The 14,240-nt window shown below is 39.0% G+C and overlaps 1 protein-coding gene across 2 annotated transcripts in view; it reads left to right on the top strand.

Moving 5' to 3' along the window:
• Positions 1-7,100: 7,100 nt before the first annotated feature.
• LOC122567350 (nephrin) overlaps positions 7,101-14,240 on the top strand; it is a 293,118-nt gene continuing 285,978 nt past the window's right edge. The window contains exon 1 of one of the 2 annotated variants that reach the window (XM_043725737.1): positions 7,101-8,208. In XM_043725737.1, the coding sequence (XP_043581672.1) occupies positions 8,085-8,208 (124 nt within the window). In that variant the 5' untranslated portion in view covers positions 7,101-8,084. The remainder of the gene's footprint in view (positions 8,209-14,240) is intronic. The other variant, XM_043725738.1, reaches the window with a different exon arrangement.

Raw genomic sequence — 14,240 nt, forward strand, 5'->3', positions numbered from 1 at the left:
ATTTTCGTTCCATTCGCCGCGCGACCAAACTCACGTTGCCTATTTTTTCCTCCTATTTTCACCGCGCATCCACACGTGTTTTCTTTCTTCACGCATGTAGACAAACACGTAGACGTTGATTTTAACGAAACACAGGGACACACGAGGGAAGATGTATTATGTTATAAAATACGACAAAACTTATTGTTTGGACAGTCTCCATCGTTTCTCGTTAGGTGAAAGAGAAATTACTGAAAAACTTAATCCGCGAGGTCTTCCAGAGAGTTTCATCCCGTTCGACAAATCACGTTCCACCGCTATCACCGCCTCTTTCCTCCGGCCATTGAATCAAATTTAATTAATGTTATTGCGAATAATTAAGAGGAGAACTAGTTTCGCATTCTGCTCGCTTCTGGCTGGAAATTAGAATCGCGAACGAGCCGTCGTTCGACCGCTATTCATTAAAATTTAACGTCACGTCAAACGTCTGAATGCTTTATTTGAAACCGGCGGGTATTGTTTCGCGATGCGAAAATATTCGTCTGTTCAAACATTTGTTTATTCAAACAATGCGCTAAATAGCTCTTTCTTGACCGGTCAAAGGGTAGCTGCGAAACTAGTCGCTTTTCCTATATTCTTTGTACACGCTATTCATACCGATTCTTTGATTAAATAGAAGATTGAATAATCAGGCGTGAATGTATTAATTTTTAAACCACGTAATTAATTTCGTCGCATATCTTCAGCGTGTATTAATTTACAAAAAAAAAAAAAAAGGGAAAGTAAAGGAAAATGTTACAAAGAGAAAAACTCTCTACTTCTTCTTCACGTTGCATTTTCTATGTTACTAAGCAAGAGGAAGATTAAAGGTGAATACCGTAATGTACGAGTATGCAGCGAATTTTTCAATATAAATGTGAAATTAAAAACTCTCCTTGAAATTTACCATCGTCAAGCCTTCGCGATGAATGTCTTTGAATCACGCTGCAGTGAAATTCGCAAAATTGGGTTAGACATCATCGAGTATCGTCGTGTAACAATTTTCTAATATATCTATCTGACGTTCGATTTCGATTGACTCAAATCTTCTCTAAATTTCGTTCGACTCCATCGAACTTTTCAAAAGATTATCGACAAAAGATTCAGGAAACGAAATTCTATACAAAATAAATTTCAACATTTTACAAAATAAAATCGAACACAAAATTTCGTCCTTCTACTCGTCGATTTCATCGCTCGAGCTTGTAGTATCGGGACAAGAAGCATCATTTTTCGACAAAGTCCTTGGAAAAATAGACGCGATCCTTGACGACCACTACAGCGCTAACTGGGACGGTATCGCGCTGACGTGCGAGAAGGATTTTTGCAACGATCACACGTGTACCTTCAAACGTTAACTCTCAACTTCACCGGTTTTTACGAAACTTGTCGATTAGATAGTGGATCAAGTATTGTTTCTTCGAGACGAGAATTTCCTCACTTTATCTTCTGATTTGTTTAGAAAAATGTTCTTTCACTTCTTCAGTAGGTTACTCTTTAGCAAAATGTTTTCGTAATTATAAAATTAAGAACTAATAGAAATAAATCAATTTCAAACAAATTAATTTTAATTCATTATTTTTATTATAATTCCAGGAGGCATTTTCAAATAACAATGAAACAATTTGGGATCCAGAGGTGAAGAAACTATTGTGTCGTTAATAGGTTAATATAATAAAGTTTGGAATTTAGGTTTATTCTATAAGGTCATCGAATCAACGTGATCCTCTGTGTTATATAAAGTTATTTTATCATAAATGATTCAAGTGAATGACGAACAATTTCGAGTGCATGCAAACTCGTATAACGATAAATTGAATGTGAAAGAGACGAACTCGTTTTCTGCTGGAAATTATCGTCGTTTCTACCGGTTGGCTCTCTTTCTCTTTCTCTCTTTTGTTGAAAGTTCGTGTTTTTAAAAAAAATTACTTTTATTTACCCAACCTCTTTAATAGACCCGCTATTAATCCTGTTGACGTTGAAATAATAGTGAAATGTAAATGCAGGAATACCGGAAATGAAGCAAATCCTTTTTGCACCGACCCGCGTTCTTTTCTTGCTCCATGGGCCACTTTTTGTATGCATGAGTTACGATTTAAGTTTCACCGCGGGGAAGATATGCTATTGAGGTGAAACCAAGAGAAACAAGGAATAGCGATACAGCAAATGTTTAAAAAAAAACAACACGAACGAACAAAGTTTTATTTTCTATCACCTGATAAAATGGTTCGTAAAAGGCAATAAATTTTTCGATGGGATAAAGATCATAAAATGCTTTCTGTAGTTTCCTTTCCAAACTGGGAATAAATTTATTCTACACCTCAACAATTATTTCGGCAAAATTCGACATTCACAAAAGAATTATTGTTCGTATCGAATTACTCGTTTCAATTCGTCTGTATTTTTTATTTTCAATTCTTTTTTTTTTAACTTGGATTCTGTCCTAGGCGAGGAATTCTTTATCGATAAAATTTCCAGCTACGGCAGAGGCGAGATAAAATGACGACAAAAAGAGGGTCGAGCGCGGAAAGGGACACGGGCAAGTGATCACATAAAAATTGAAGTGAGATCCTGCAAAGGTGATCGAATAAAAACACATGTCATGTTTAACCCTCTCCTCTTTTTTTCTGTTTTCACCTCCGGGCATCTGGTTTTTTCCTTCCCAAAGTGCTTCAATTTTTGTCGATATCCGAGTCGCAACATAAACACGCGAAAATTCGAAATTCAACAGTGTTTCTCTTTTTTTTCTTTTCTTTTTGGTTTCTTAGTTGGGTTTCGATCGTATGTTACCTCTCTATCGAGTGGATTTCTTCGTTCTGTCCGAATGACATATCATACGTCAGAGAGAAGTTTCCGATGAATTATGAAAAAAGGAGAAAACACGTGAATGTTGTCGTATACATAACAAGGAAGAGTATAGGCAAAGAAAAAGTCTTCATCAAATTCACGATAACAATTTTTTTCATCCTTTCCCTTACACTTTTCACTTTGGTGTACAAACATTTTACGGAAGCGTGAAAATTATTTCTAAAGAAGAAAAATATGTACGAATTAAGAATTATAACGTTAGAAAGTTTCTAGAAGAAAAGAAATAAAGGGAAAGTGAAATGGAAAAAAAATTGGCGTGCTTCACTCCGGGTAATTGGACAGCATCGCTTGTTGTTCCAAGGAAATCGCAATGCAAATGTGGCCATAGTCAAAATTAAAGGAAATCCTTTTCCTGGCCGTGTAAGCGGCTATTGCGAAGGAAACGAACGCAATCGAGTAAATTCTCCAAGTTTCGTTCAAAATAAACATTCATTGGGTCTCGCGAAGCTTAACGTAACACGATTCTCTTTTAAACGCTTTTCCCAATGTAAAGTTGCAAAAGTCTCCCTGAGCATTCACTACGATATCAACTATATCGTTATAACGAATGCTTGCGATTTATTACAAAACACGTATTCAGTAGAATACTTTATATCTTTCAATCTAATTTAAAATTATTCTTCCGCATAGTATATTACACGTATTGTTAATATCATTTTATATGTATATATTTACTTCTACCGAATACTACCAATTTATTAATTACATTTCTTTTTAATTTCCTTATATACTCAATTATGTACAACAATTTAAATAAGATATTGTAATATTGTATATGGGAATCGATAAATATGATATTACAATATGTATACTATATATACATTATTCTATAATACATTAGTATATCATATATTATGCAACGCAATCACGATAGGTGTAATTTTAAATCGGTTTCCAAACTTGGCAACCACAAGTCCCGTGAATAGTACGCAGCAATATCTGATGAAGCAAATTACCCTAAAGCCTCGCGAGTATTAGCGGAAGAGAGAAGAGAAATGAAAAGGGAGGAGTATTCATCTTTCGATGCAACGTTCTCATTAACTCATTCACCAAGTCATACGTCTGATCTCGAGTCGTCATTGGGATTATGATTACGCTGTGTATAGGTCTCGTTTTCACTGGTGATTTTCCGATACATTCCTCCTCTATCCTTCAAAGCGCGTTTCGCCAACGATATTTCGAGCTACTGCATTTATTTGCAAGAACAGGCAGAGGTGAAATTTAAAAATGCCTTAAAATACTATAGTACAGAAATAATAGTCGTACAAGTATTACTAGCGTTACTAAAACATTATTATGAAAACATGAATTATTGTTTTGTAATCTGAAAATAAAGATTATTACAGTGTAATAAAATATACTTCGATTCCAGCAAATTTCATAAAATTGTTGAACAAATTTTTGGATTCGTACTGTGGATTCAATGGAACTGAATAATGTGAACTGACTAAAAAGAAATTATAAATGAAACGTCGCGTTAACGCATCGTTGGCCTTTACCGAATTAGAAAAGAGAAGAACAAGGACGAGGAAACGAGGCGAAAATGATGAAAATGGTAAGAAGGACGGGAAAAGTAGACGCTGAAAATCAGTAGTCGTGTTAAACACCGTGAAACGTGACCAGGAAGTCGAGGGGTTGTCTCAGAATAACGAGAGCGAAAGGGTGCGAGCGTGCACAGCGACGTTAAAGCAAATTTCGAAGGTATTTTTCCAGCATTGTTTCGAATAATTTATAGAGAACCCATTCTTATGGAGGAAAAATAAAGGGGACAGCGAAAGGAAGAAAAAGGAAACAGGAAGAGATAACGATGAACAAAAATGATAAAGTGACCAGACAGAGAGAAAGTATCGCCGAAGCAACGAAGAAAAAGAGGACGAAGTGACCGTGAGGTCCGAACGAAAGCATAAAACCGTGTACCACGACGAAACCGAGCATACGACCAGTTAACAGGGGTAGGAAAGAGAAACGTGGATGAACCGAAACGGGGTCCTGCTATAATTAAACACGTTTGTTTATGGTTCTTTTACCTGGGGAGATTCCAAGCTATCTCTGGTCCATCAAATCCTATATTCCCCTTGTATCAGTAATTTTTCTTTCACCCTCTCTTTTCTCATTCTTTCTTTTTTCGCCGATACACGCTTGTCCACGTCCTCTCTCTCCGGATCTCTCTATTTTCTCTTCCGATAAGTTTCGCGACGACGACAGAAAAAATTTAGAACGAAGAAAAGAGGAAAAAGAACGGTCGACCAAAAGAAAGGCAAAGAGAGTTTCCACGAAGAAAATTTAAGGCGAGAGCCACGGGAAAACGGGTCGAAGCCCGCGGATGGATTAAGCAAACTAATTTAGAAGAAAAAAAGCAGGAAACGAAGAGGGTTGGAGAAAGAAAGAGGGAAGGAAGCCGGAAACTGGGTAAAAATACGATTAACGTAGCAAAGAGGCCACCAGAGAATCGGGCCTGAAGCAAGAAAACCCGTGACCAGTTACGAAGGAGCATCGAAATCACAGGGAAATGACTGAATTTGTTTCTTTGTGTAATTAAACACTGTCAACTGTGCCTCTATTCAACATTGCACCAGAAAAGCAGAGCAGTAAGTTAGGAGAGCTCTGGACATCTATATCTGGAATTAATATAAACGCAAACCTTTGTCATTTCTATTCATGATTCTTCAATATCTTCTCGTCTCTCTGAAAATTTTTGCATTCCAGCGCGAGCACCGGTACAAAGACCCGGCTTCTGCGCCGCGATAAAGGAAAAGGAAGGGCGATGGCTGGTTCGACGGGGGTTACAGGACAAGATAAGGGTGGAGAACGGGCGACAGCGGAAAAAAAGGCGAAAGTATGCAAAGGGGAATGGAAACAAGCACGCCTGGACGACGATGGAACGAGGACGTTCGTAGTTGTTAAAAAAAAGAACTGACAGAAGAAGGAGAAGAAGAAAAAAGAAGGAGCAATACCGGAGAAACACGAAGGAATTTGTATTCAATTCGCAATATAATTAATCAATTCGATTCGCACCTCTATTCGAACATTACAGAGAAAAATGTCGCTTTATTTGGAATTAACAGGAATTCCGTCTTCGAGAGCTACACTGCCCGTTCTGTAACTCACCCTTTCAAACCCACCCCTGTTTCCTCGCCGATCCACGTTTTCCGGTTCACATTCTTACAAGTGCGCGTGCAGTAGCCTTGTTGCAGAAACTTCTTCCATCAGTCTCGAACGAATTTAGTCGGGGAACCAGAAGACGAAGGAGAAGGCGGAAAAGAAAACGATTGCTCAGAGAGAATGACGAAAAGGACCGGGACAGAGAGGAATGTCGGAAGGGGGATGATGATGGACGAGAATATTGATTAAAGAAACACGACAAAAGGAAGCGAAAGGCGCAGTTCATGCGATTAGCGCCATTAGCGAGTCTATTACGTGGCTATTGCAAACCACAAATGCACGTATTATTGAAATTAATAGTATCTATATATACGTTATAGAACTATGACCCAAATCGCGGAAATCAATAGTAATTCTCTCGTGTAACGAATTATCCTTCTTTTTTATAGATACATATCTGATATTCGAGTAACAAAGAGGATCAACCTCGTTACACAGCCCTTGGCAGATCATGAATGAATCATTCGAAGCTAATAGCACCCAACGAATATTCTTGTATCTTAAAAAATCTACGTATACAAGGAATCCATTCGGCCCTACCTCCTTTGTTGGATACTATGTAATCGTCACGCAGTAAAGAAACAGAACCAAAAGCGAGAATAGGGAATACACGTAAAGGAACAAAGAACATGAGGCTAAAAAAAAAAAAAAAAACGGGGAAAGAGCGCGCAGTTCCGGTTCCGCTCGATTCCCTCTACAATCAACTAGCGTCGCGCCTAACTTATATTCAAATCGTGCCGCGGTGCGATACTCGAAATTAACATAACTTCCCCTCTTCATTCATCTCCATTCACGGGTGCCGCTTTTCTTTTTCCAAGAGACCCTCTCGGCTAGTCTTGATACGCGATACTGCGCGAGTAGAGACGAGAGAAGCAAACGAAAGGGCGAAAGACGAGCGGAGAGCGCGAATGAGACAGCCCTATCAACGAAACTATGCAACCGAGAAAGTGAGAGAAACCGTGCGTTCAATACGCATGCGAGGTAAAGCATGTGCGCGGGCGCGTACAACGCAGGCTCTTTTCGATCGACGTAGTACCACGACTGTGGCAACGACGTCGCGGAGCAGGAGGACGACGTAGACGACGGCAGCAACGGCGACGATCCACGACGTCGACGTCGGCAGCTGGCTTCGCTGTCGTGGTGGTGGTACTAGTGTCATAGCGAGCTGGCTGGTTCTATGGTAGGGGTAGCGCGCAGAAGTGGGGCGCGAGTGGCGGTGGAAGGGGAAGCTGGAGTAGTGGTGGCAGGCAGAGCGACAGTGGCGACGCTAACGTCGGCCGTGGCAGCTTAGCGTAGCGGTGTGCACCGCACGGCCCGGTGTTGCTGATACAGTGTGGAACAGCGAAATCTCGCCAAGTGCGAGTGGCGCGCATTACATCGTTCCCGGTCGACAATCAAAATCATATTTATCGAACGTGAATTTTCATCGGGAACGTGTCGCGTACATCTACGTATAATAACGTAAACGGAATAATTCGCGCGGAAAAGTTGGAAAGTCGGCAGTTAATTAATGTTAAAGAAGTTATAAAGTAGTGTGATATGAAATCGAGAGAAAGACCGGGAGAGAAACGTGTCGAACAATCGCGTGCGATCGTTGCACCGTGAGTGATGTTATTACTATCGTTTCGACAATGATCACGCGTGTTCTAACCGCTTGCGTGGCTTCCTAACCCGTCACGAAACCTCTACGTAGTTGCATCTGACGGAGTTTAAAGTGATTTTTCTAGTGTGCTTCTTTGCTATTCTGCGTCGCGTTTTCGTGTTCGATCGCGATCTATCGTTAGTGTCGATTATTTTCGATCGTCGTGTCGGTTAATTGTTACTCCATGTTACACTGAAGAAGATGTGGGAACAGTGTGTGAAAGACACGCAGGACGAGGATACAGGAAGACAGTTCCCGTGAAGGCGAGTCGAGGCAGAGATCCTTCGATCTCGATTAATTCGAAGAAACATACGGTGTCGGTGGAATTGGTGGAAGATGATGCTTGACAATCGGTTGCTATGATCGAGCCGCGGAGAGTTCACGTGGAACGATCATGATTTACCTTAGGCTGCACGTCGGGAGGAGTCTACGGTGCAACACGAACGCAAGACACTGGAACGTGTTCATCGTGCCACTCTTCCCACTCTGGATTATCGGCGCCTTTTGTGTGAAGGACAGTGAGTACAATACATAAATATCTCCATATTGAATGTTATGTTTCGTTCGTGAATTGCGACGCATTCTCGGGACAAGTCGATGTTTACAAATCGCTCTCGGGATACGAAAGTCGTGTTTGTATACGTGAGCTACTCGAAAGTTACATTGATCAACTTCGTAAACAGAAAGTACGACGAAGTGATTTACAAACACTGTTTTTTTTTTTTTTTTTTAAATTTACCTTACGATTTATGTTATCCTCATGTGACGAATAAATCTTATGGAAGTATGTCGTTTGTTTTTGAGAATTGGATATGAATTATCTACTTATTTAAGGAAATCAGGAAATTAATAAGAAGTGCGCAGTGTTGATCAGTTTGGCTTTTGCGTGGCTGATGTTCGTTTATCCTTGAATTTCAAATGTAGCATGTACTTACCTACGTTTAAGCAGATGTGCTTTTATAAGGGAACATTCCATTATCTGATTTACCAAATATCTGAATAAATGATAGAACTTTAAAAGGAAATACGAGAAGGAAAAGTTCATTCGTCATTCTACATTGGATTTCGCATAATGAATAACAAATATACGCCTTATGCAGGTTATGTGAAAAGTATATCGATATGCAATTTATAGATGCCGCTTTTATATTAAGATAGGAAGAAGATACATTGAACATCCTTCACAAACGTGAAAACAAATTTCCGTGTTTTTCAGCGGAATGATTGATTCGAACTATTTCGTGAATATCGTAACTTCACAAAATATCAAAGCCATTTTTTACCGACGTTCTGTGTATTCGAACAACTCAGTACGCGTGTTGTATCGCTAGAGGCATAAATACTCATGTTTCATACTCGCATTGCCTTCTGTCTCGAACGTAATGGTCTATGTCCTTAATGCTATAGGTTATCTTCCTTCTCCGCTCGAGTAACTTCTCGATACAAGTACTTGGAGATCCACCATACTCTCTACCTCACGCGAAGCGTCCAATAGTTCGATCATTAAACTCTTAGCGCGATAAAACCAAAAAGCTATCATTAAATACATTGGATTAAATACATTAAACTAAATACATTAAATTAAACGCATTAATTAAATTAATGGAATTAAATATATACAGCGATGAAGGGAAGTATTGGCACAGATTAGATTTTCATGTAAATTCTGTACAAACTTACGATATTTTATCTAATTTATTTGTAAGGTATCTCTTTCCAGTTTGAAGTTTAAATATAACATAAAAATTCGTCATCGTTAAGCAGCTTCACGATGAAGCTAAATAATACGAGATATACAATGGACCGTTCTTAGCAACATATAAGATTTCAATTATTCCAAATTTGTTGCGGGAGTCTATCCTAGAACAAGTTCATAAGTTAATAATAATAACGTTTATAATAATCGTTAACAATAATAGTAACAATGAGTTAAGATACAGGACTTCATTTATAGATAGATAAAGAAAAGATGTAGGACATACGACTATATATAAGATATATTTTTAATTTAGAGAAATTCCACCTGCTCATAGCAATTATTCGGAATGACGCGTACTCGTTTCAGAAACCGAGATCTATGTCATAACCATTTACTTTTAACGCTCAAAAACGATGTTCTCGAGAAGAATTAAATAAAGATCGCGTCTTTTTGCAAACTCACAAGGTGTTCTACAAGAAAGAAGCTAGCCTGTGTCCATACTGTTGTCCATTAGTGTATATTTGTAAGATTCGAATATTTTGGCATAAACAAATCAAAAGGGAAGCCACGTTCTTCTCCAAAAAATGTTCATTCCGAAAGAAAGCATTATTTCCTGTCGAGGGATAGGGATGTATCTGCGAGAAATCTTCCAAGGGATGAATTCGATTGTTGCTTCTTACTTGATATTCCGGCAGCATCGTCCGATAATCTCGTCGTTGTCGCATCGGACTTCATTTGGTAGGTGAGACGCCAGGGTAACGTCGTTACTTGAAATTGCTCGTCGAAAGAAAAGACCATTCTCTGCAGCTCCGATTTTGTATAGAGCGGGGTTCACCCTATAGGTAATGGGATCGCGACAACCCAATTCCCTACAAAATTTCGACGTTCGTTCGATACGTGAAACTTCTCGCGCTTTGATACACGAGCCCGGGTGATAAAATGTCAAGAAAATTGCCAAGTAAACTTCAGGCTCGCATTAACTCATCTATAAGATGACTGGAATCGACTATCGTGGTACAGTAATATACTTTCGCTGTATAATTCGATCGTATATAACTGGTCCGTTTCGTTAACCTTTCGTTATTCTAGCACGACAGAGCAATTAACGAGATGCTCGTCAATATTCTACAGCAACTAAATGGAACAGTCCATCGAATGTTCGTTGCGGGTTCAGATATATATACTAGAACCGTAACACGATCCGTCATTGTGCTTTTTTGTTGTTTCAGGACTTGATATTTATTACATATTAAATAATAAATGATAAACTATATAAGATATGAAAGATAATGGAACTTCGTTTTATATGAACTTGTCGGGAAATAAATAGTTTGCACGTACGTATAATTAGAGTTCGTATAAGTAGAGACAATTGATATTTTCCAATACCTATGGATTTTTTGTTCATACAGTAGGAATTTACGTTTACAGTTAGGTAACTGGATTGTAGATGGACCAGTAGAATTTCATTTAATCCGGTAACAACCAAAATTTCGTTCGGAATAAATGGGATTCATATAAACGAAGTTCCGTTCTATTGTTATATAAAACAAAGCTGCAGTGAATAAAGTAACAGTAATATTTTAGCTGCACGACTCTTAATCTAGGTGGTTTAAAGTTTAAAACATTCGATTTGTCTTTTAACTGCATCGCTGACTTTTCGCTATTTTCGCTGAATTTTCATCGATTCATCCACTTCTCACAGCTGTACATGTGCTCTCGCATATACACACATTTACCTTTTCTATTTCCTTTTCCACTTTTTATTTTTAAATTCGCCCCCCGATTTTTTAATAATCGAGGATCTCGAAAAGTTTTTATGTATATTCTTCGCTTAAATTATTCCCCCGGCGAGTTCAACAACCTATCTAGTCCAAGGTAAACAAGTTTCCCTGAACGTCGCTTCAAAAGAAGTAGCCAGACTCACTTTGACCCGACCCGTTCGTTCAGGGTTAATTAAGATCCCGCGAATCGATCAGTGTTTTCCACTTTAATCGACGTCGAACGATCCAGCGGAAGTTCTGCCGCGCGTTACATATTCATCGTAACGCCAGTGGTGGACGCAGTTGGACGCGCGTCCGCTCAAAGACAACTTTCCGCTTTGACTCGGTTCACAGCGTCGTATTAAGCCGTGCATCGGTTCTGGCTGACTTCTAACCGGAAACAAGACGAACGTCGCACGATTGCCTTCGTCTTAGTTTGGAATTCAGCTTGTTTCTTGACGTCGACGATATATAAGCTATATACACGTATAGAAAGTTTCCAAACTGTGAACAGAGAGTTGAACAGAGAGTAATAAAGAATGTTGAAAAGAACATGTTTCTTATTTAATGTACGTACGGTTTTATCCTTTTTAATAAAGTTTAGAAGATGCTGGTTTGGTACGTCTATAGATATGCAACCCGTTTGCAACGATCGTCTATGTGGAACTTTTCTTAAGTTTTGCTGTCGTCACAATTTGTTTCGTTTATATCGACCAACAGAGGGTCTCCGAAAGGGACGAACGATTTGCTAGTGTTGGAAATCGCAAGAGCTCGGGGACGCGTTTCCCGCGAAGATTTAACGCTCCGTGGAGCCGGTGCAAAAAATAGAGACGCGTGGAAATTGCCAGGTCGCAAAACTTCGCGGACGTTGTATACGTACGAATTGCGTTTCCCTTGTCGCGCGATGAAGTTATAGAAGTTGGATGCAACTAAGTCTGTCGGGGAAAGTTTTTCCAGAGCCAAGCTCGTCGTACGTTTTGGAGGTTCGCGTCGGAAATATGTGTCGGGTCGATTCGTCGCCTGAGTTTCGACGCTGGAATCGATGGAACGGAACCGCTAGCGGTCCTCGATATCTTCCCCCGGTGGAGATATTACTTTTTAAGGTTCCGAGATTACGCGGCTATTTATTACGCGTTCCGCCACGGAACAAGCCATTTACGAGACACAGCCATAAACAGCGGAGATTAAGCACAAGGCAAAGCTTCGAGACGCAGGTCGAGTCAAGTATTACTATGCTCTCTGTTGAAAGTAATGGTTATACTTAGCGTGTATCGCCAATATTCGCCACGATATCTCAGGGATGATCATTTTAGCTTGTTGAAGGAATAACATGGATGTAGTGCATTAGCGAATACTATATAGTCGGATATAGTATTATATCTACGTCGTGAAATTTTCTGACGCATCGCGTTAAAATGGGGAGACGACGGAAAGAAAAAAGAATGAGAAAGCAAAGGAAAGGGAAACGGTTCAGTGTTGGATAGTGGATTCGTTGATAGGGCTTCCCAATAAGCTCGTGCCTTAGGCGAAAGGATAGTAGAGGTTGGCTCGTAGGATGCACTTGTGTGAGCGGCATGATTAAAGAGGATTTTCTAGGATATTATGCCCGTGTACATTCTTGGCGAGAATCTCCTAATTAAACATTATGGTTCATTTGCCCAAATGTGAGAGATTCGTATTTCAGAAATATCAAATTCGTTGCTGATTGATGACAAAGCTTTCGAAATTTTCTTTCAAAGAATTTGAGGAACGTGCCTTTCTTAATCTATATAGTCTACATTATTTTAAAAATTAGTACGATAATTATTATATGTTGAATGTAATCCAGTAAGTATGTTAGTACATAACCTTTATCAATCGAATTGTTACATTTTATCATTAATTAGTGTTGCCAATGTCAATATATTCATTTTATAAATCAAACTGCGTCATAAATATATACGTACATTGTAGTCTTCAAAATATATCTATAGTTCGAGGTATTTGCGAGGTAATTTGGACTCTATACGAAGAGCTGTCTATACTATAAAACGCCTTAAGAAGTGCCATATCATACCTAATTACCTATCAACCCGTTTCTCATGTTTTCTTACGATCAGCTCGTTGAGCTTGACACGAGGTTCATTTTCTTCGAAGCCTGTTGAACCTCCGTCCTATTCTTCACCCTAAAACTTCACCAGTTTCAATCGCTTTCATGCGATATTTTCCACACAATGGTTATTTATTCAGGGGCGCGGTTTCACCAGGCAGCTCAAAGTTCGGAGGACAGCTTCTGTCGACTCTATCATAAGTCAAAAAGTTGTGACATCGTTTACGCGTTCATCATCCTACATCTCGCAACTCATCACGTGGACAGATCGCGCGTCACTTCGTTGCACCCCTCTTCACGCTCATGTTTCATCCTCACGGCAAACAGATACCAATCTGTCCTCGGAATTTTGAGCCGAGCTTACCTCGAGCAAAGCGTTCTTCTGCTAATCGCGCTGCAAATTTACCAGTTAAAGCAGATTGCTCTATTCGCTGTTTGCTTTGGGATTGTGCTGCTTGAAGTATAGAATTTTGATCGGTGGCGAACTCTCCATTGATCGGGCCAGGCCTAAAATAACGAATATTTTTATGATGGATTTGTAACATATATTGCAGCATCTTATTCTAGTCATTCTAATTACCTACGGAACGATATAATAAATTAAATATATGATATACAATAAAACAGTTTAGAGCGTGAAACTTGTTTTATGTTCGTACATAAAGTCCGGAAGAATGAATATATTGGTCGAAGAATAAGTTACTTCCTTTGTGGGGTTGATTTAAGCCTTCACTAAAAATGTCAATATCTTCGCTACTAGGATCACAATCTCATGAATTATCTGATAATTTTAGTCGTACTAAATCAATGTCTTACAACAACAAACCTAGTATAACTATTTTGTTCAGTGAAGTATATATTTATTTGATAAGAGTCTTTGTAATTGAAGATGCTCAAATGTTGAATTTTTCGAAATTCCCTGTTAGATTGTAATAGTTAAATAAAAATTCGGATTTCTTTTAGAGACGAGTGGTTTATCGTTGAGAGTCAACATTGAAA

The sequence above is a fragment of the Bombus pyrosoma genome, linkage group LG5 (genome assembly GCF_014825855.1).
Source record: "Bombus pyrosoma isolate SC7728 linkage group LG5, ASM1482585v1, whole genome shotgun sequence".
Lineage (NCBI taxonomy): Eukaryota > Metazoa > Arthropoda > Insecta > Hymenoptera > Apidae > Bombus > Bombus pyrosoma.